Raw genomic sequence first — 24,423 nt, 5'->3', positions numbered from 1 at the left:
ACAGGTGGAGCACTAAATTAGGTTATTTTATGCCCAAAACATTGATTTTTAACCAAAACACGCAAGGGCGGTTTTGCAAAACCAAAACACGAAGGTAATCCAGATCCAAAACACGGGGGTCAGTGAGCATCTCTAATATATATATATATATATATATATATATATATATATATATATATATATATATATATATATATACATACACACATATATACATATATATACACATATATATATATATATACACACACACACACACACACACACATGTACGTGTATACGACTTTGATAGGGAATTCAAAAAAAAAAAAAAAAATCAAAGGAAGAGGGCACTCCAGGAAGGTGTGGGAAGTAGGCAGCCTGTGACTTTCCAGCTGTAATGGTACTACAGGTCCCAGCATGTACTGCAATCCCCTGGAGCGCAGACCTCTAGTTCTACAGCTGCTCGATAGCCACAAGCCTAACCCTAGTCTATACCAATCTGTAGCAGTGATTACAGTGCCATTCTGTTACATAACTACAAAATCTAGATAAAAGTTATTCACACTTCACAACAGTTATTGAAGAAGTCCATAAATTATTGTATAAGAAATGTAAAATTACATCTTTTCAAGCTATGCTGGTCCGACATTTAGACAAAGTAATGTGAGTACCATGATCAAGGGTAAATAATATTTTCAGAAATCTAAACATATAATCCTAGAATTATTACCAATCAAACATCATTTTATAACCTTCCGTAAAGTAATGTCCAGGTTAAATTAACGGTTACATTCTTAGGATTATGAATGCAATGCTCTTTCAAAGCATTTTGGTTTTGTGATTTCATTTTATTGGTTGGATCAATTGGTCAATGGTACAAATATAAATGAATAATGAACTTGCAATCCTAGCTATTTTCAAACAGTTTAAACATTTAAACTTTACATTCAAACAACAAAATTAATATAGAATGATGTGGAGTAAACAATAAAAAATACCTATTTGATATTCTTTTTACCTACTTCCCTCCCCTCTTAAAACAATGCTATAACTTTTAAATAGTCGAGGGTAGCTACAAAATATTATTAAAATTAGCAATAGTTAGCCTGTTTGTGCAAATTCTAAATTTATTAAAACATCTGGCTCTTGTGTGTGTGTACGCTTATGATACCATATGTAGCCTGACTTGCTACAAGGAAATCGAATTAGCATAAAAAAACAAAACAAAATCTATCTGTAATATGGATGAATGCATAACATAAGCATTATAAAAATTAAAAATAAGTGGATGGTGCCAGTAAATTAAGGCAGATGTAGTGATGTTCTTTGGTTGTGTCAAAGTACATGGATGGGCAATGCCAGGCAGTGATAGTCCTACATGTAGGTATGCCCCTGAAAGTGGACCTGGATATCAAAATATACAGATACAGATCTCTAAATGAGTTTTACTACATACTAACAGCTATTGTAGTTGCTGCATTGCGTGGATGACGCAATTCTGGACTAAAACTGACTCAAACTATATTCATAGAATAAAGTTAGAAATATTTGGCATAGCAATGTATATAGCATACAAATCCAAATGCTGCATATGATAAGGTATTAAAATAAAACTGGTACAGTATTGCACTTTTAATCATATCTTCCTGAAATGTCGCTTTAACCAGTGTATCAATTAAATTCAAGTTATAAAAATATGAGCAATGAGATAAAAGAGGGATAAAATAGCCAGGGCTTGTCTGCTTTCAGTTGATGTACTGCGATAACCAGCGAAATCCTTCTCCGTAGCCTTGTCTCTTCAGTATGCTGCACATAAACACTTCAAGTGGTCTGGTGTTCAACTGCTTTATTGGCACTTTCCCCTGAAAACAACAACAACTTTACAATAGGCAACTGTAGCACATAACTAAAAACATAAAGGGATGTGAATCAAGATTATTATTCTCCGAAGTATTCCTGGATGAGCATATACATAGAGCATAGTGATTGTCAAAAGTATGTATGGAAGTATGTATGGAATGCAAGCTTTGCTTAGAATGATAAAAGTGACATAATTGATACATTGTAGCCATCAATACACAGCAAGGCTGAAACACTAGCTATCAAAATAATATATAGCAATAGTCTAAGCTTCAAAAGGTTTGCAAAACTATGCAAACATTTCGAAAACTATTAAGAAAGCGTGTAAACAAAAAGGTAGTGAGAATGTGTGTAGGAACACTAATGCATGCTACAGTCCACCACATAACATGATTTTCTGCCTCATGTTGTTATACAAGACAAAGAAGTCCACTGAAAATGATCTTAAGGAGTAAGATACATAGCTCTTTGTTAATAAAGGAATCAATAAAGTAATAAAGTTAACAAAGCATCTAGTCTGAAGGTATTCAACACAAAAGAAGGAGCAAAGGATAACTAAAAGAAAAAATGTTGTTGAAAATAAAATAAATAAAGTTAAATGGAAATTTAAGCTTAAATATAGGTTTCTTAAACTGGAAAGTACAAAATTTAAAATGATAAAGCTTCTCTTGAGTGATCAGAAACTTCTAGTCCAACAGTAAAAGATAAAATCAGTACCTTTCCTGTTGTATGACCATAAATTCCAAATGTGTGCAAAAGCCTCTCTTCACTGATGGCCTCTGGTCTATCAATCTTGTTGCCAAGAAGTAGGATTGGAACACTACTAATTGTTTCATCTGCCAGCAACTCCTAAAGTCAAAAAGAAAAATATACACACAAAGACATTAAATAATGTAGAAAAACAACATTCAAGAACATTTTGGAAAAAGTCAAATAATTGACTGTCTAGACTTAACTAGCTAAAACAGGATTATTAGCAATATATGACCAAATAATATGCAGTTAAACACTGACCTACACGGTTAAATTAGCAATGATCACCATTGTACATGGTGGGTGGTATGACAGCTTACCCATTACAATCAGTGGGAGCAATCATGCCACATGCCTTGTTTTGAAATTATGCTCTTAACATTATATCGGAAAGCTTTTAAGTTTATAAAGTTTCTTTCTTGGATTTTCTATTGTATATTCAAGCATAATAAGGTCCAACTTGTTTGTTTTGAGAGGAATAAGGACCTTCAGGACCTACTGGCTTCCACTGACAAAGTAGTGGTGCACAGGATGTTATAGAAGCCTAGAGCTACAGTATGTAGGGAGCGCATACTCTCTCTACAAGTAATTAACTCAAGTCTCCCTGGAGTCATTTTTAAAGTTGGAATTATTAATTCCTATTTAGGTGAGCCCAGATGTTGTGAGTGCTTCTCAGATATTAAAAGTGAAGTAATTGAAAATACAAAAGGACTTTTCACTTTATTCTTTGATTTTACATGCATTCTATCTTTTGTTTGAAACTGCTTTCTTGGTCCACTCTGTTTTAGCATACATAACACGGCTGATCAATTAATTAGAATCATTTTATTAAATGTAACTTATGCATTTGTATGTGCTTAATTTGAAGCAGCATACTTGCTTAAAGCTAATCAGGTGATTAATTAATAGAGTTGAGCTCACTCGGATTTTGTGAATCCGAGCCCACCCGAACCTTTCCGATCCGAGTTGGATCCGAGACAGATCTGGGTATTGGCGCCAAATGAAAACTTGAAACTGAGGCTCTGAGTCATAATCCCGCTGTCGGATCTCGCGATACTCGGATCCTATAAATTCCCCGCTAGTCGCCGCCATCTTCACTTGGGCATTGATCAGGGTAGAGGGAGGGTGTGTTAGGTGGTCCTCTGTCCTGGTAGATCTCGTGCTGTGCTGTTTATTGCTGTGCTGTGTTCTGCAGTATCAGTCCAGTGGTGCTGTGTGCTGTGCTCTGTCAATTTTGAGTTCAGTGGTGCTGCTGGGTCCTGTGCTGTGTCCTGTTCAGTCCAGTGGTGCTGTGTCCTGTGCTCTGTGCTTCTAAGGGCATAGTTATTTCCCCATTATTCCCAAGTGTTTTAAAAAATAAAAAAAAGTTATAAAAAAAAAAAAAAAATAATTAAAAAAAAAAAATTTGCAAAACCAATCCTGCATTATAAGCCCATTGGTACTGCAATATTATATTACCAAGTTCACTGATTCAGCAGTATAAGTCCAGTGGTACTGCTATTACAAAGTTCACTGATTCAGCAGTATAAGTCCAGTGGTGCTGATATTACAAAGTTCACTGATTCAGCAGTATAAGTCCAGTGGTACTGATATATTACAAAGTTCACTGATTCAGGGGTATAAGTCCAGTGGTACTGCTATTACAAAGTTCACTGATTCAGCAGTATAAGTCCAGTGGTACTGATATATTACAAAGTTCACTGATTCAGCAGTATAAGTCCAGTGGTACTGCTATTACAAAGTTCACTGATTCAGCAGTATAAGTCCAGTGGTACTGATATATTACAAAGTTCACTGATTCAGCAGTATAAGTCCAGTGGTACTGCTATTACAAAGTTCACTGATTCAGCAGTATAAGTCCAGTGGTACTCTCCTGTGCCGCATATAATTTTTAAAGGCTTTGCCGAGTGTGTGTGGCTTAGGGGTACGCTCTCTTGTGCTACATATAATGGAAAACCAAAATTTGGAGGATAAAGTAGGGAACGATCAAGACCCACTTCCTCCTAATGCTGAAGCTGCTGCCACTAGTCATGACATAGACGATGAAATGCCATCAACGTCGTCTGGCAAGCCCGATGCCCAATCTCCTAGTACAGGGCATGTAAAATCCAAAAAGCCCAAGTTCTTAAAAAATAGCAAAAAGAGAAACTTAAAATCATCTGAGGAGAAACGCAAAGTTGGCAATATGCCATTTACGACACGTAGTGGCAAGGAACGGCTTAGGCCCTGGCCCGTGTTCATGACTAGTGGTCCAGCTTCACCCAAGGATCTAAGCCCTCCTCCCCCCCTACAAAAAATTTAAGAGAGTTATGCTGTCAGCAACAACAACAAAACAGCAAAGAACTCTGCCTTCTAAACAAATGACATCCCAAATCCCCAAGGCGAGTCCAATGGTGTTGTTGGTTGTGAACCCTGACCTTCCCATCACTGTACGGGAAGAGGTGACTCCATCCAGCATTTGCAGCACGCCCTCTGCATATGCTGGAAGGATCACTCACAGTCCAGTTACAGATTTGGCTAATGAAGGTGTGAATGTTGTACACCGGGAGGAGGATATTGATGATTATGATGCAGACAGATACCAAATTGCCTTTCTCAATTTCTATTTCTATTCTAGATTATAGAACGGCTGAATAGTTTTCTATTTTACTCCCAGTGGAGAGGGGATCTGATGCAGAGAGATACCAAACTGCATTTGTCCATTTCTTTGTATATTTGAATTTCTAGTTCTACAGTCTATGCAGGCTGCTTTATTTATATTCAACTACAAGTGTAGGGCGGGGGCGGGGGGGCATAGATAGCCACCAAAGTAACGTGGTCTATTTAATTTCACTTTCTAGCTCCACAGTCTGTGCAGCCTGCTTTTTTTATCTTCAAAGTATTTATATTTACAAGCCTTGCAATCTAAATTAACTAGAGGTAGTGACGTGGTAGAACTCCAAAAGGCAGTTTGGAAGCCCCTGTACAAACTGGCTCTATTTTTTAACTGAGTTGTCCCCCCTCCAGTGTGTACTCGGAAAGAGTTTTTAGTGCAGCGGGGAACCTGGTCAGTGAGCGGCGAAGGAGGTTGCTTCTTCACAACGTTGAAAAAATGATGTTTATAAAAATGAATAATCAATTCCTCAATGAAGTACAACACTGCCCTCCAGATAGTACAGAGGGACCTGTGGTTGTGGAGTCCAGCGGGGACGAATTGATAATGTGTGAGGAGGAGGAAGTACACACTGTAGGGGGAGAGGAATCAGAGGTTGAGGATGAGGACGACATCTTTCCTCAGTAGAGCCTGTTTAGTTTGTACAGGGAGAGATGAATTTTTTTTTGGTGTGGGGGCCCAAACAAACCAATCATTTCAGCCACAGTTGTTTGGTAGGCCCTGTCGCTGAATTGATTGGTTTGTTAAAGTGTGCATGTCCTATTTCAACAACAACATAAGGGTGGGTGTGAGGGCCCAAGGACAATTCCATCTTGCAACTATTTTTTGGGCATTATGTGACCATTCAACAGTTGTTTGCCATGTTCAAAAAGTAAAAGAAAATGCCAACAAATTCACTAAATTAAATCAAAAGTTAAATGCCCTGTCATTATTAAAACAAGAGGTTTTGACGTGCTAGAATTAGTGTAGTGTTAAGATGTTATAAACACTACACTTGGAGGAGGTATTGTGGCCCCGGTATCAAATTGGGTACCGGGGCCACCCCAATACGCAGTCCAGATACTTGTTTGCTGGAATTCTGACCAGTTGAGGGTTTTATTATTATATTGTGGGGACCACTCTATACCACACTACCACTCTATACCACTCTATTTAATACTTTAATTCTATTTAATACTTTAATTCTATTAGTAGTTACCATAAAGAGGAACAAATTAAACAAATTTTACCAAAAGTATAATATGACTTACAAACACTACACTTGAAAGATGGTGCCTTTAAATGAAAAAGTCAGTCTTCATTGCACGACTATGTGCAACAGGGACAGTTTTTTGGTTTACAAAGTTAACCAATAACACTTCGACCCTGTCTGTCTTTAACATACTTGATGGGATCTCAATGATGAATGCTCTGTACCATGGTTGGAGGAGGTATTGTGGCCCCGGTACTAAATTGGGTACCGGGCCACTCCACTATGCAGTCCAGATAGAGGTGTATCAGATATTTAACAACGTTGACTGTTGCTGCAAAATTTTTAAATAATATTATGGGGAACACTACACTACGCAGTCCATAAACTTTTTGGGTGGAATTCAGACCCGTGGAGGGTTTTTTAATTATATTGTGGTGACCACTCCTCTACACAGTCCAGATACATTTATTGGTGCGAATCATACAAGTTCAGGGTTTTTAATTTATATTGTGGTGACCCACTCCTCTACGCAGTCCAGGTACATTATTGGTGCGAATCATACAAGTTCAGGGTTTTTAATTTATATTGTGGTGACCCACTCCTCTACGCAGTCCAGGTACATTATTCGGTGCGATTCATACCAGTTGATGGTTTTCTTATTATATATATTGTGGTGACCCACTCCTCTATGCAGTCCAGGTACATTATTGGTGCGAATCATACAAGTTCAGGGTTTTTAATTTATATTGTGGTGACCCACTCCTCTACGCAGTCCAGGTACATTATTCGGTGCGATTCATACCAGTTGATGGTTTTCTTATTATATATATTGTGGTGACCCACTCCTCTACGCAGTCCAGGTACATTATTCGGTGCGATTCATACCAGTTGATGGTTTTCTTATTATATATATTGTGGTGACCCACTCCTCTACGCAGTCCAGGTACATTATTCGGTGCGATTCATACCAGTTGATGGTTTTCTTATTATATTGTGGGGACCACTCCACTACTCAGTCCAGAAAGATACCTCGTTGCAACGTTTTGGACTAATAACTATATTGTGAGGTGTTCAGAATACACGGTAAATTAGTGGAAATGCTTGTTATTGAATGTTATTGAGGTTAATAATAGCGTAGGAGTGAAAATAAGCCCAAAAACTTGATTTTTGAACTTTTTATGCTTTTTTCAAAAAAAATCAGAATCCAAAACCTTAAATCCGAACCAAAACCTTTCGGCAGGTGTTTTGTGAAACAAATCCGAACCCAAAACATCACGGAAATCCGAATCCAAAACACAAAACACAAGACACCAAAAGTCGCTGGTGCACATCTCTATTAATTAATGGACTGCTCCAATGGGCAGACATTTAAATGAGTCCCTGTGTGTTCTACCTATATGCCTCTGATTAAATCGCTATATGCGAAGAAACGCGTTAAGCAATACGGGCTCTATTGTACAACAAAGACTGCCACAGTGTCCGGAAACTGGATCATGAAGCTGTCACACAGGATCAAAAAAAAATTTCATACGGAATTGGTGTGTCAATTTTTCTTGCAGTAAAGAGGTAGAACTGTATGTTCCTAAAAGTAGACTTTCAGAATTTGCCTCACCTATGTGGATTATACCATTTGAATTAATTTACCTTACACCTTATTGAAGTTTGCTGGTCCGCTCCAGTTGTGAGTGCAATATAGTTTACATTCTTTATACAGGTCCCAATCTCTAAAACATCTATATGTTTTTATGGATTTATTATCAATTTTCTTGTTTTTAATTTATTGCTGATTTTAATAAACTGTCTGAACTTGTAACTATAAAAACCATATAAGCACATTCAACTCATATTTAGTGCGTTTACAATAGATTGGTAATTCAGGAAAAATGAACAATGTCTTCTCTAATACTTTTTTTTTTTTCAACTAACAAGACAATGTAGTGATCAGAGAGTATGAATATAAAGCAACATATTTTAACCTGCATTATATATGGTGTTCTGCTATGCCACCTTGTTTTACAGTCTATTCTACCTAGGTTTCTTTTCTTTTCACTTGTATATCTCTTCACTTGTATATATTCACTTCACTTATGATTTCACTGCTTTTTTGATTTCAAGTGCTGTTTTTGTTTAAAGTGTGGAGTTAGATCCAGTAAGGAGTTGAATCCAGGAAGGGGTTTAATCTGGTAAGTGGCTAGCAAAGGCTAGTACTCAAGTTCACTGTAGGCTATAAGAAGTTAGGTTAGCCATAATAAGATGAGTAGTAGCAGGCTTGATGATCTCACTCAATGCATATCTTGTCATATATATGCACACTTGGAGGAATTGTTCCAAGGTTTATACCTCTGTGAGAAATGTGAGCAATTGGTCTCTTTGGAAGCCCAGGTAACTGATCTAAAGCAGACCATTGCAACATTGAGAGACATTGCCAACCTGGAGCAGAGTTTACAGCTCACCGTTGATGCGTTAGCTGAGCAGGGTGGAGCAGAGACAGAGGAGGATGCACAGGTAGGCAGCTGGGTAACAGTTATTAGGGGCAGCAGAGGGAGGAAGAGGCAGGCCAGTTCTGAGCTAAGCAATCCCAGCAGATTTGCCAGATTGGATGAAGATACTGTGGAAAGCAGTTCAGAATTGGTAGAGTTGGATGAGACTGCTTCCTCTAGCAACCAGGGGAATGGTCTCTCCAGCATAGAGGGGACCAAAGTTACTCAGGGACCCAGGCAGATTGTGGTGGTAGGGGATTCAATTATTAGGAAGGTAGATAGGGCAACCTGTCACCGGGACCGTGCATGCCGAACAGTGTGTTGTCTCCCGGGTGCTCGAGCTCGGCATATTGCGGATTGGGTGGACAGATTGTTGGGAGGGGCTGGGAATGACCCAGCGGTTTTGGTGCATGTTGGCACCAATGACCGAGTTAGAGGAAGAAGGGGTGTCCTAAAGAATGATTTCAGGGACATAGGTCGCAAACTTAAGGCAAGGACATCCAAGGTAGTATTTTCAGAAATACTACCTGTGCCACGCGCTAGTCCAGGGAGGCAGCGGGAGATTAGGGAGGTTAATGCGTGGCTAAAAGATTGGTGTAGGAAGGAGGGTTTTGGATTCTTAGAGCACTGGGCTGATTTCTCGGTCAGTTGCCATCTTTATTGTCGTGATGGATTGCACCTGAATGAGGAGGGGGCTGCAGTGCTAGGGGAGAGGATGGTTAGAAGGTTGGAGGAGATTTTAAGCTAGGCTCCGGGGGGGAGGGGCAAGCAAGTATTTATGGGATAGACATTGAGAGTAGTAAGGAGGAATTTAACAAGAGTCAAGGGGGTGGAGAGGGGGGAAAGGAAAGCATAGCCGTTAAGGAGTGGCCCTTTTTAAAGCAAAAAGAAATACCTAAGGGAGGCAATAGACTTAAGTGTATGCTTGCAAATGCAAGAAGCCTGACAGGTAAAATGGGGGAGTTAGAATTAGTAGCAATGAATGAGCAGTATGATATTACAGGTATTACGGAGACCTGGTGGGATGATACACATGACTGGGCAGTCAACTTGGAAGGCTATTCTCTCTTCAGGAGGTATAGGGCAAATAAAAGGGGAGGAGGAGTATGTCTTTATATTAAGCCAGAATTAAAACCAAGTATTCAGGAAGTTATATACGAGAATATTGGTGATAATATAGAGGCATTGTGGGTGGAAATATCCAGCGGAGGAAAAAGTTCAGAGAAGTTGCTGATAGAGATATGCTTTAAACTGCCAGATATTAGTACGATTGAGGAAGCCCAACTTCTACAGAAAATTGAAAAGGCTACACAACTAGGTCAAATTTTAATTATGGTAGATTTTAATTATCCAGACATTGATTGGAGTACTGAGACCTGCGGTACAGCTAGGGGAAATAGGTTTCTGAGCACGCTAAAAGACCATTACATGTCCCAATTAGTAGAGGAACCGGACTATACTGGACCTAGAAATAACAAACAATGTAGACGTAATATCAAATATTCAAGTAAAGGAGCACTTGGGAAACAGTGATCATAATATGGTCTCATTTGAAATTAGTTCCCAGAAGCAATGGTATAAGGGATCAACTAGGACTTTAAACAGGCAATTTTTAATATGCTAAAGGAGTATATAAAGTGCATAGACTGGTACAAAGCCTTTGAAGGAAAAAATACGGAAGAAATGTGAGCTGTCTTATACGTGTATGTTTCCAACAACATTTTAAAGTTAATTCCTATAGGCAATAAATCTAAAAGAATTAAGTCTAAACCAATGTGGCTAAATAAAAAGGTAAGGGAAGAAATGCAAAGGAAGAAGAGTGCATTTAAATTGTTTAAGTCTGAAGGATCAGATGAGTCCTTCCATAGGTACAAGGAATGTAATAAAACATGCAAAAAGGAAATTAGATTGGCTAAATTAGAAAATGAAAGGCGCGTTGCAATAGAAAGTAAGACAAACCCCAAAAAGTTTTTTAAGTATATAAATGGCAAAAGGATTAAAAAAGAAAATATAGGACCCCTAAGAAGTGAGATGGGTGAATTGATAAATGATACTAAGGAAAAAGCAGAGGTATTAAACACGTTCTTTTCTTCAGTATTTACCAGAGAGGAACAAATGGCAGGAGTAATACATAAAAATGGAAATGAAACCATGCCATTAATACTTGGTTGTCAGAGGAAGAAGTCCAAAGGCGACTGAAGAATATTAAGATAAATAAAGCTCCAGGTCCAGATGGCATACACCCAAGGGTCCTTATGGAGTTAAATTCAGAAATAGCTAGACCGCTATTCTTAATTTTCAGAGATTCAATCTCATCAGGCTCAGTACCAATGGATTGGCGAATAGCAGATGTGGTGCCGTTGTTTAAAAAGGGGACGAGATCACAACCAGGGAATTATAGACCTGTAAGCCTGACATCAATAGTGGGGAAACTACTTGAAGGTATTTTAAGGGACAGTATTCAGGATTATTTGGTACGCAATAAAATTATTAGTGGAAATCAACATGGATTTGTGAGGGATAGGTCATGTCAAACTAATCTAATTAGTTTCTACGAGGAAGTTTTTGGGAACTTAGACAAGGGCAGGACAGTAGATGTGGTCTACTTAGATTTTGCAAAGGCCTTTGATACAGTGCCACACAAGAGGTTGGTTTACAAAATAAGGGAACTGGGTCTAGGAATCAACATTTGTACTTGGATCGAAAACTGGTTAGAGAATAGGGAACAGAGAGTTGTGATAAATGGAACATTTTCTAATTGGTCAAAAGTCTTAAGTGGAGTACCTCAAGGTTCCGTGCTGGGACCACTCCTTTTTAATATATTTATTAATGACCTTGGTAATGGTTTACAGAGTAAAGTTTCTATTTTTGCAGATGACACTAAACTCTGTAAGGTAATAAAATCAGAGCAAGATGTAGCTTCTCTACAGAGGGACTTAAATAAACTGGAGGACTGGGCGGCCAAATGGAATATGAGGTTTAACACAGATAAATGTAAGGTTATGCATTCAGGGATCAAAAACAAGAACGCAATCTATAAATTAAATGGAACTAATTTAGGAGAATCTATAATGGAAAAGGATTTGGGAGTGCTCGTAGACAGTAGACTTAGCAATAGTGCTCAATGTCAAGCAGCAGCTGCAAGGGCAAACAAAGTATTGGCATGCATAAAAAGGGGCATAGATGCAAGGGAAGACAGTGTAATTTTGCCACTGTATAAATCGTTGGTAAGACCTCATCTTGAATATGCAGTACAGTTCTGGGCACCACTCTATAAAAAAGATAATTTAGAACTAGAAAGGGTTCAGAGAAGGGCGACAAAATTGATAAAGGTTATGGAGTCATTAAGTTATGAGGAATGTTTAGCCAGTTTAGGCATGTTTACTTTAGAAAAGAGGCGTCTAAGGGGAGATATGATTACTATGTACAAATACATTAGGGGTCAATACAGAGAGCTTTCATGGGAACTTTTTACTCCAAGGACCATACACAGGACACGTGGTCACCCCCTAAGGTTAGAGGAGAGGAAATCTCACAACCAGCAAAGGAAGGGGTTCTTTACAGTAGGGGCAGTCAAGATATGGAATTCATTGCCAGGGAAGGTTGTGATGGCAGATTCAATAGATATGTTTAAGAAAGGGTTAGACAAATTTTTAGCGGAAAGGTGTATCCAGGGATACGACAGTTAATTTAAAATGAAGGATAGTAGTGGATATAGGGTAAAAATAGGACTGCAATATTGGGTCTGGGGGGATTTTCACAATTGAAACAGATTGGCGTTTGCTTACTCTGGATTAATTTCAAATATAAGTGCAGGATCGCAGGAGATCCAAAATAGGTTGAACTTGATGGACTGGTGTCTTTTTTCAACCTCATCAACTATGTTACTATGTTACTATATGTTAATTACCTATTTGTACACATAAACATATAAGTAAAAGTAGTTCGTTTTTTTCTTGTTTGCACATATCTTCCACAGCTCTCAGGGTAACGCTGCCAAATCTTATATAGTTTACATTTAGAACAGAAAAAGTAATCTATTAGATCACATGCGTGACAGATCAACAAATATTGAAAACCTAATTTTATGGTTGTAAACAATTGTTTCCTGGAAGGAAACCTCACCACAACGCTACAAAGCAACAAATCTTATGTATTAAATTGCATTTTTTGTATATTTACTAAATAACGTGTGAATATCTAAATACTGCTACAGACTCGCGCAGTGCCAGTGACCCTGCTTGTTACTATATAAAGCTTTTGCACGGTCGTTCTAATAAGGTTTGTAAGTAATATTTTCTGCCACTACACTTTTAAAAAAAAGCATTGCATTTGGTATAGGCAAGAACATCTTTCCTGATCCATCTGTCGCTCCCAATGAACAGACTCCAACCCAACCACAGAATACAAATTAATTTGAAAACTGTGAAATCGATAACAGGATCAATTCATTGAGATATGTGAGGTTGCATAGCAGGAAATGCTAGTTGGGTTTTTCAAATCAAAAGCAGTATCGATTTGGCAGTGAAAGGGTGGGCTTTTAAGTTTGAAAAAGGTGTGTAAGAGCAACCTAAAGTAAGTAAGGTTGTAACAGACAGTAGTTGCGAGATCCTCATAAAAGGCTAAAATACACCCACTTGCATCTGAAAATGGTTCTGACCCGATACCCGTTTCCCTACATTCAATATGTTAATTCTCACATCTAGAAAAGTCATAATAATAATGATATGTCACTTTATACAATGTTGTAATACTTCCATTTTACCTCCGGGTTACGATGCAACCAAAATAATGCTAACCATCATGTGTATGTGTTTTTTATATATTATCTATCGGCACCACAAGCCAGATTCTGCCAGACATTCAGGACCCACAACAGACTGGCAATCTCAAAACACCCGGCTTAGACTGTCAATCATCCACGAACATCGTATAAATGATCCGCCCCCCCACATACCTCCATCACTGCCTTGAGAAAGTCACCTAGGTGACAAAACGCGTTGGCCAATCACCCGCCACTTCCGGTTTGTGCACATCCGGTTTTGGACATCCAGGAAGCGTGCGCTCCACGGTTGGCGTGCACGCCGCTACTCCACTCGGCACAACAGATTACCAGAACTCGGCTGACTCCCCTTATAGGGCATCTTATCATCCACTGCTAGGACTAACCGCCTACCATTTGTACCACATTTGGACTGAACTGGACATCCTCAGGAACAGCTACCATACCCGGGACTGCCTTCAAGCGCAAGTATCCCTCTCTATTTATCTGGACATTACTTTAGCACGCTGGACAATTCTTATCTCTAAGGACTGCCTTATTTTGATCCCTTTATCGTTGATCTCTCCATTGGATCACATCATTCTATCAGATATTAGTGCACCATTGCACTCAATCAATGGTCGCAGTTCCTCGATTCTGTAATGTTTTTGTTATTTTCATGACATGTGTTTTTGCATCAATGACACTGCTTTTTTTCATGACATGCGATTTTTGCATTTAATGTCTTTATCAACGATTGATAATTAATGGGTAGACAACAATAGGATATATAAAGAATATTTCCCTCACATATTGGGGTATTTCATTATTTAGGTTCAAGCGCAGAATATTCTATATCTATCTATATGTTCCCAGGTTGGACTTTCCTGTTATTCCGCTGCTGAACTTATCTCAATCCGTAAGCTTTCCCCTTGATAAACTTTACCAGATGACGTACTGGGAACACTATCATCAGGACTGGTGCCAGCACCTGCTTGCTGATTCTGCTCATATGTGGACTGCTTTGAATCCATTTTAATGATTCCAAACCACTTGTAGTGCAAAATATTGTATAGATAGATAATGCTGCTAAATATGACTTTTGGCAGCCAGAAAAATTATTCTTTCATACTGGGGAATATGGGACACCCCAAAGCACTTGTAGTGCAAAATCTTGAAAAAAAAATGCCTCCTCTATCCTCCTCTCTTCCTGCTCTAACAATTGCTAATAGAATTGCCAATAATAATAGAATTGAAATAATAATACAAAGAATAAAGTGTACAATTATTGCTCTGTCCCTGCTCTAATACAGCCTGTGACCTAACACTGCTCTCTCCCTCTGTCAAATGGATTGCTGTGGAGGCTGGTATTTATGCATTTCAAATATCGCGAGAATTGAGCCCCGACGACATCACAATGACTTTTTGCCTCGATTTCGATTCCGAATGGGCGGGAGTATCGAGCCTGCTCGGCGCGGGAGAGTGCTCAGCTCGGTACTCGGATAGGCAAAGTTCGGGTAGGTTCGGATCTCGGGGAACCGAGCCCGCCCATCTCTAATTAGAAGCAGAAGGGGAAGGCAGAAAAGGGAGCTGCATTAGGTGCAACAAAGCCAGAGCCACAACGCTAACATTGCACTCCCCCAAAAACACCAACCCTGCGCTGACCAGCCTTGGGTTGGTTTTCACTATAGCATGAGCTGCAAGGCATCAGCTATAAAAAAAAAAGTCCCAACTGCATGTATGGCGCAAATAAAGATCAATATTACATATCCCTGCCATCAGGTGGAGCTCAGCACTCCTAAGCAGGGAAAAAAATAGGAATAAATGGAGCAGTGTTTAATGAACGTATTTACACAGTATAAAAAATAAAGATACTTAATTGCCATTTTATGATGTTGATGCTGTGACTTAAGTGATTTTCTTGTCCAAACCACAGTTATTTTTACGAACCATGTTTTTACCAGGGTGGATAACAAGTTCGTAATATGCTTATTTCTGGAGAAAACGGTTGATGTGAAAGCGGGCCCTAAAACACAAAACAATGTAGTAACACAAATATGTAAACTATAAAATAAGTTATTAAGCCAGATCAAAATGGAATGCTCCCCAATAGTAAAATAAAAAAAAAAGCACAAATGTAAAACAAGATTATATTTTAAAAAAGACTTGTATTCTAAACTATACTCTTTTTGTAAGCACGGTTTTATAAAACAATATTTGTATTAATATATAAATATTACACTATCAAAATCTAGATTTTAATTCCAGAACAACCTAGGTAATAAAATGAAGCTTCAGGTGCTTCATACACACATGCTGCCACTGCCAAGTATCAAGTTCATTCTTGCACGTAATGAAAGTGCTGCAAGGATATGCTAAATAAATAAACTTCTCATTTAAAATGTCAACAATAACTTGCTGACGCGGACGATTCCCTTCAGGGGATAGGCTTCCATGTACATAATGTACTTAACTTACAGTTTAAATGTCTGAGAGGCTGCTATTGTTCCACTAAGAACGTATTGAAATGAACAGCTTTCAAACTAAAACACTACAGAGAAATGATTTTTTGAAGTGTATACATTTTGTACAGTTATTGTTTATTGATCTAGTGCAGCCATATTAGGCAGTGCTTTACAAGGCTTTGGGGAGCCCAGGGCACTTTGGGGATCCCCAACGGTCTAAATTAAAATTTAGGTAGGTCGCAGAAAGTGTCAAACCGTGCATACTGTGTTAATTCCAGTGACCAGCTCGACAGCACGCTCTAAGCCTCCTGTGCGCACTCATGAATTGGATCTGTCTTGCATGTCTGCGCGAGAGTGTGACATGCAGGGAAATCAAGCGGGTTAGTGGCCAACAGGAAGAGTCGGCACTTGCTTACAAGAACAAGAGTAACTGTTCCAGGGGTCCTCTGAGAAAGGGGGCCTGGGGAACGTTCCCACATTAATCCTGCTATGTTTACAGACAATATTTAACCATTCATATTAGTCTCAGTCTCATTGGAGCTTACATTCTAAATTTTCTATCATACAGTGCTGTAAGGCAGTAGTGCTAACCAGTAGTTATAGAGAAGACTAGCAATGTAAGTTAACTATAGCTAACTGACTAACTGAGGCTGTGTACACACTACAGAAAATTTCTCCTGATGCGTCATCTAACGATTTTACTAGAGAAAAAGAAAAAAATGTCCCCATGAGCATGCAGATTCGTGTGTGCACACTATACATGTTTTACACGATTTATCTTCAGATCTATTTTCATCATACTGTATGTCATATCCATCGCCTGAAAAGATCATTCTGCACACTCCATAGAGATCTATGGACACTGCTGGTCGTGATTGTATATACACTGCAGAATTTTTATGACATTTTTAGTATGGTTTAAAAATCAAATTAAATGATACAATGGACTTTGGAACAATGATCGTTAATCATTGCAGTATACACACACTAGTGCAATATCTGTATGAACAGTTGTTTATCGGTTTATTGGTTTATCGATCCGAAAATTGGCTGTAAACACTGTAGTGTGCGCCCAGCCTTACCATTTTGGAAACTGTAGTTTAATAGATTGAGATAACATTGAGCACTCTAATTCTATCTCAGTCTGATGTGGTAGTTTTAATGCAGTGAAAAGAGGAGACAAAACATCCTTAATGACCAGAAATATTTTGCAACCGAATGACAAAAAAAATTGCAAATACCTGGTTTGCAGGTATTTGTAGTGAGTTGGTGTCACGAACACCCAGCCTGTCCCAGATACAGCAATCTGAACAGCTGGCAGTGACTAGCATCACCTTAGTCACTTAGTAATGAATACACCTTTTCTGCCACCACAAAAGGATTTATTATGGTGTCCTTATGGTCACCAAAACCACTTATTAATATTTCACACTTAAATCATACACATGTATCATAAGCCTCCCTGGGCTTTGCAAGTTTACAAATAATTATGGAGAATATGCTAGATTAAATGTATTTTTATCCGAAAAATGTTTCCAAGGCTTAGTTACAAAAAGTTAATGAGAAGACATACAATAGGTTGCACAAGCAAGTTTTAGAAAATAAAACTACTAGTTAAGACTTGGGGGTAAAGGTTTCCCTTTACAAGGCAGCGCCGCTTTAAATTTAAGCTGCGAAGACGCCGAACTCCCGCGAGTTGAAGAAACCGGGGTATGATACATTTACCCCTTGGTGTGCGTGTGTGAGTTAACACAATTGAGAAAGATGGGACATTTCATTCTTGATAGACCCTCTCATAAAAATGCACAATGTAATGTCTAAAGCAGAATATTTTAAACCCTTCTTGCAGGCTCTTCAGATATATGTTTGGGCACCTCAGAGAATATCTCACCTCTGAACTGCGTGAGTGGTTAGATGGTTTACAACTTTGGGGCTTCAAACTGCTCCGAGATCCTTATCTGTCCTGGGCCTGGTTAGTTTTAATTGACACTTGCATAGGTTCAGACTCATGTCATCAAGCAAAGCACACATTAAGATTATATTAAAAGGTTACATACAATACAATATACATTGTCATACCTGAATATTGAGGGAAAATAACAATAATACATAGTCGTCACAGTTGGTTTAGACAGGATTAACTTTTATACTCTACTATAGCTATATCTGTATCTATATTTTTTGGGTGGGGTGGAAAGGAGTTTTATTTTGTAGCATTTGGATTTTTGTCTATTTTATGTCAATAGGAAAGTGAAGCATGGGCAACAAAAATAGGGGTACAAAAAGGTACCAAAGTTGCCTCACAGTATAGTTCATAAAAATAGGGCAAAATTATTAAATGTAGTCTCCCCTGCATCCTTTAGCATGACTGACACTAAGGTGATCTCCTTTGTATCATATACACCCTTATAATGACAAATTTTCACCAAGTACTACTTAATTTGTGTAAGGTTATCTTAAGTGCTAAACTGCTGAAGGGGAGTTTTCCACCTCTCTTCAACACCTTCTTTCCATAATTTCTACATTCTCCTCCCCTGATAGGGCAGTTCCTCACTTTCACCAAACCCTAGCAACTGCCCTTAATTAAGTGGCTCCAGCAACTCTTCATATGTTGCGCAGGCTTCATTGTCAACTGTGGCACACAAACTACCATGAAATTTACAAAAACTCTGCAAAGAGTTAAATCTTGTACCTCTAATTATTCTATCACACATACTGCCATCTACCAGTCCTATTGAAATGCTCTGGACACTGCAAATCAATCATACTTCCAATCTCTCATCTATGCTCGTGCTTCTAATCACAAATGTCCTTTTTAACACATTTAAATATCTTCTAAACCCTTCCGCCCCAAGCCCTAATAATACTATCAGTGCACAGGATCTTGTTTCCTATTTCACAGACAAGATTGATGAGATCCAGCTTGAAATGGTATAATTTTCCTCAACAAGCATTCAATTAAATTCCTTTGTAGCACCCTTTGACACCCTCTTCATTTGATCCCACAAATGAAAAGGAAGTTTCTACTCTCGTCTCATCTTCCTACTCTACCCTCCTGTCCCCTTGATCCCATTCCCTCACTAATTGGTAGGTCCCTGTCTCCTGTGCTCATTTCACCTCTAACTCTCTCTCTCTCTCTCTACTGGTATCTTTCCATCACTATTCAAGCACACAGCGATTACTCCTATTCTGAAAAAACAAAATTCTTACCCAACCTCTCTCAAATTACCACCCCATCTCTCAGCTCCTATGCTTCTCCAAGCTTCTTGAGAGAATTTCCTACACTCGTGTCACACACTTTCTTACAGAAAACAACCTTCTGGATTCTCGTCAGTCAGGCTTTCGCTCTTAACACTCCACAGAGACTGTGCTGACCAAGGTTGTCAATGATTTGATCACGACAAAAAAACTAAAAGGCGATTACTCTCTTCTAATACTCCTGGATCTCTCTGCTGCATTAGATATTGTTGACCACTCTCTCCTCATACAGTTGCTACTATGCCTAGGTATTGAACGCACTGTTCTATCCTGGTTCTCATCCTACTTCTCTAAATCGCTCTCAGTGTTAATTTCTTTGGATCAACCTATACTCAGCTTCCTTTATCAGTTGAAGTACCGCAAGGCTCAGTCCTAGGTCCTCTGCTATTCTATATCTACACCACTTCTCTAAGAAAACTAATAAGCTCCTTTGGATTTCAGTATGATCTCTATGCGGATGATACACAAATATCTATCCTCTCCTATCTGTGTTGTCTCCTGTTACTGACCGTCTTTCTGCCATTTCATCTTGGATGTCTCTTGCCAACTTAAGCTCAATCTTTCAAAAACAGAATTAATATTTTCACCCAAAAACAGAAGCTTTCTGCCTGACATTTCTATTTCTCTTGATAACATGACCATAAATCCCAACTCGCAAGCTCGCAGCCTAGGTGTAATCCTTGACTCACAACTATACTTTGTTCCTCACATTGACTACATCTAAATTATGTAACATACATTAAAAAAACATTTCCTGAATATGCACATCTAACACAAGACACTGCAAAAACTCTAGTTCATGCACTCGTCATCTCCCACATCGACTATTTCAATTCCCTCCTTACTGGTCTTCCCAAAATCAGATTCAAAGCCCTACAATCTGTTTTGCATGCAGTGGCTAGATTGAATTTCCTTGCAAATTGTTATTCCTCTGCTGGGCCACTCTGTCATTATCTACATTTGTTGCCTGCTTTTCAATGAATCCAATAATGTTCTTCTACTAACATACAAGGTTATCAACAAAATTGTACTGACATACATCTCCTCACTTGTCTAAAATATCTCCCAACTCGACACCACCGTTCTGCACAAGATCTGCGTCTCTCTTCCACTCTCATCACATCTTCTCATTCCCGGTTACAGGACTTTTTTAGGACTGCACCCACTTTAGAAGAAAGTCTTATTGTGCGAGGGAGGAAATTCCCTAGTCTTCAAACCTTCAAGCGTTCTCTGAAAACCCACCTCTTTAGACAAGTTTACGCTATTACTCAACCACTCTTTTAATCTCCCTAGATTAACCTATTACCTCCCTCTACACAGCTAACAAGACAACAACCCTCTGACCAAGATAGATGTGTGACCGAGCATACAGCCCACTCAATACCTTTGCATTCTAGCTGGAAAAATATGCAATATGATGTAGCACTTACCCTTGTGTATCAAACCATTGTCCCACAAATTGTAAGCTTGCGACCATGGACCCGTTACCTCTCTGTCTGTATTACCCAGTATTGTTATATAGCTGTTTGTTCCCAATTGTAAAGTGCTACAGAATTTTCTGGAGCTATATAAATAGATGTTGGATGATGAGGAGGGTGATGAGGATGTGGTGGGAGATACAGATTGTAACCTCCACGGGAGCAGGAACTGATGTGAGCAATTATATCATCTTTTTAAATCGCTGTGTAATATAAAGGTGCTATATAAAAGAACAGTATATAAAAAATTATTTGAAGTGTCATAGGCAAAAATAGGAGTAAATACTTTTTTAAAGTTTCCTTTAAGGAGACTTTCACTTAAATTAATTTACCACAATCTTAAACTAGATTATTATCCTCCAATTCCAAATAATTCTATAGAAGATGTAATGGTATAATCTGCTGCATAGGGGATGTCTGTAAACGTCCTAATTGAGGCAGTTAAAAAAAAAAAAAAACAGCTCAAGCATTTCCAATTTGCTCTTGTGATCTATCAAATATCCATCTGCACTTTGAACATCCCAACTGACTTTGCTTTGTGAAATCAGGCTATGCACTCAGCTGGCCTCTTCAGATAATCTCTGAAGACCTTTGCTCAATGAACCATATAAATTACACTTGTGCTCATGAGGTATAAGCACCCAAGACATTTAGACATAATAACCCCAGTAGAGTAACCTTTCATCTACTTTCACTAGAATTACTCCTTGATAAATAAAAAGTCTAAAATGCCATGTATATCAAACTATCTACGTGTTACATCATCAAGAAAATGTGAAACTAAGGTTTTAGTTCTTCCATGATATGTTTAGTTTAGATGTGTGCGCCATAAAAATGTGTAAGCTGACAGATGTACAGAGCACTAAATTCTGTTATTACTCTAACTTAAGACCTTTGACTTAAGACATACAGGAATGTCCCAATCAGGGCCGATGGCCAGAGGGGCCGGTCCGCATGTCCGCCGAGCAGCAACACTCTGCGCGCTGCTCGGCAGACGGAGAATCAGTGACAGCCGCCTATGTGAGAAATCACATGGAAAGGCACCTGTCACGTGGTGCTGTCACATGTGATTGCTCGCATAGGCGGCAGTCACTGATTCTCCGTCCGCCGGGCAGCGTGCTGCTGCTGGATGTAAGGTGTGTGTGTGTGTGTGTGTGTGTGTGTGTGTGCGTAATATGTTTGTTTTTCGTTTTCTTTTATGTATATTGGGTTATTCGCGAGTGGACCGGCTATACTATAGAAGACCCTATTTACATTTTGGAATCCAGGACTTTAGACTAAACTTTTGTGTGGACTTCCATATTGAATGGGATAATATTTTATCTGCCATTAATGTTATTTGATGCTTGGAGAAGTAATTACATCCTTGCTCTATTACTTCATATATTTTTTCCTTCTTCCCTACATATATTGGCGCTTGTCAGCAAATTCTTGATGCTGTTTTGGTTGCTATGAGTAGGTACTGGTGTGGCCTTTTTGAATTTGCTATAAGCTGCCTCTGATTACTCTTGCGCCATTGATTGTAGTGTTATTTTGTGTGTGTAATATGTCTGTGTGGAAAATAGTGTATGTGGGGCTAATAGCGTGTGTGTCTGTGGCTAATAGCGTGTGTGTCTGTGGCTAATAGCGTGTGTGTCTGTGGCTAATAGCGTGTGTGTCTGTGGCTAATAGCGTGTGTGTCTGTGGCTAATAGCGTGTGTGTCTGTGGCTAATAGCGTGTGTGTGGAAAATAGTGTGTGTGGCTCATAGCATGGCTAATAGCGTCGCTAATAGTGTGGCTAAGTGTGTGTGTGGCAAATAGTGTTTCTGTGTGGCCCCATGTTGCTATAGTGTGCGTGTGTGTGGTGTGCGCGTGCAGCATTTTAATATAATATGTGAGGGAAGGGAGGATCTCAATATAGTGTGGGAGGTATGCTATTTAACGGTGGAGTGTAGGTGGGGGCTAATTATTTAAGGTGAGATGAAGGAACCTTTAATTTTATGCTGGGGTGGTTTAGGGCTATCAGTTGAATATGGGGCTGATTTTGGGGAGGAGGGCTATTTATTAAATGTGAATAATAATTATTTATTGTCGGGGATGGTTGTGGAAAATGGCTATATTTATTAAACTTTAATGCTATTTAATTTATTGCTGGGACTGTTTGGAGGGAGGGAAATATGTTTTCAGTAAATGGGTATACTGTTAATTTAATGTTGGGGCTGGTTGGAGAGAAATAGGTCTACTTATTAAATGCAAATATTATTATTGTGGGGACTGGAGGGAGGCCTAATTATAAAATGTGAGTGCTATTGTTTTAACACTGGGGAGTTTTCTAAATCTCATGTACCCATTTTTTTTTTTATCAAAATAGGGCATCCAATATTCCAGGATCAAGACAAGAATGAACTGAGTTAAAGAAACCAGCTGCTACAAGTGGTGAAAGTGACCAAGACAGGTAGGAGAGAGCAGGACAGTCTGCCAACTGTCCTGAATCTGGTGGGACAGTCCTGAATTTGGCTGAATGTCTCCCTTAGTCAGGATCTGGTCCGACTGCAAGGACAGTTGGGAGGTATGTCCCGCTTCACAACGTACTGCTTGTGTGCTTCTAATACTAGTGCATGTGTTTTTGTCTAAAATGATAAATGTAATGTATTATTATAATGTATGTATCAATGCCCCATGTTGGCCACACCCACAGCACAATGAGGTCACGCCCTGTTTGGTGACGCCGCCGCTGCCCGTCACATGTTTTCTTTCCTGCTGGAGCTGAGGTGGGACTATGTACCTTAAATGCCAGGGCTGATTTTTAGTCCCACTCCGGCCCTGGTCCCAAGGGTTGGTAGCAACCCACTCATTATGTAACATAATACTGCAGGTATCACGCCATACGGTGCAGCATCTTCTCTCAGCTTTGTACAGGAAAACATACATGTGTCACCACAAAATCTAATATTGACCTTTTTCATTGTTTAAAGGTGTGTCTCGTAATACAATAATTTTGGGGAAACAAAATTATAATAAATATCATTGTAAACAGTTTAAACAACCATCATGTGCATAACCACCTGGACAGCAGGGATAGCAATTGCTACAGACTATGGCAGATGAGGGGGCCCTCAGGGCCCGGCAGGTCCCAGGCCCCATGTAGCTGCCACACGTGCCACTCTGGCCCCAATTCACTTCCCACCAAGTTTTGCTAAGGGGCTTGGCAATAAAGTGTTATGCTCCTGAGATAGAGGTAACGTTTTGCATTCACATTTTTTTAAAAAACAAAAACAAAAAACACAATTTTTTCAACAATGGCACACAATTCCCCTTTTACCATACTGCTGTGATTTGAACTTTTTCAGATCATTCCTCTCACAAAAGTCCATCTATAATTATAGGATGTAGATAAAATCTTCAAAAGTGTGGCTGGTTTAGATCAGAGGGCTTCTAGCTTATGGGCAAGGAATAGACAGAAGGAATGGTTATTTATAATATGGATAAATGTTGCGCTTTTTGTAATATTGTAAAAAATTGCTCCAATTGTTTTGTATTGTTCCGATAAAGTATTTTTA

General features: G+C 38.9%; 1 protein-coding gene across 3 annotated transcripts in view; it reads right to left on the bottom strand.

Annotated features, from left to right (window-relative positions):
* Positions 1-260: 260 nt before the first annotated feature.
* Positions 261-24,423, bottom strand: part of SAR1B (secretion associated Ras related GTPase 1B) — a 93,205-nt gene continuing 69,042 nt past the window's right edge. For 2 of the 3 annotated variants that reach the window (XM_075209761.1, XM_075209762.1), the window contains 2 exons: positions 2,560-2,691; positions 261-1,844 (listed from right to left, as the gene is read on the bottom strand). In XM_075209761.1, the coding sequence (XP_075065862.1) occupies positions 1,728-1,844; positions 2,560-2,691 (249 nt within the window). In that variant the 3' untranslated portion in view covers positions 261-1,727. The remainder of the gene's footprint in view (positions 1,845-2,559; positions 2,692-24,423) is intronic. The other variant, XM_075209760.1, reaches the window with a different exon arrangement.

This window comes from Mixophyes fleayi, chromosome 4 (genome assembly GCF_038048845.1).
Source record: "Mixophyes fleayi isolate aMixFle1 chromosome 4, aMixFle1.hap1, whole genome shotgun sequence".
Classification (NCBI taxonomy): Eukaryota; Metazoa; Chordata; class Amphibia; order Anura; family Limnodynastidae; genus Mixophyes; species Mixophyes fleayi.
This window is presented reverse-complemented; position numbering and strand designations above follow the sequence as displayed.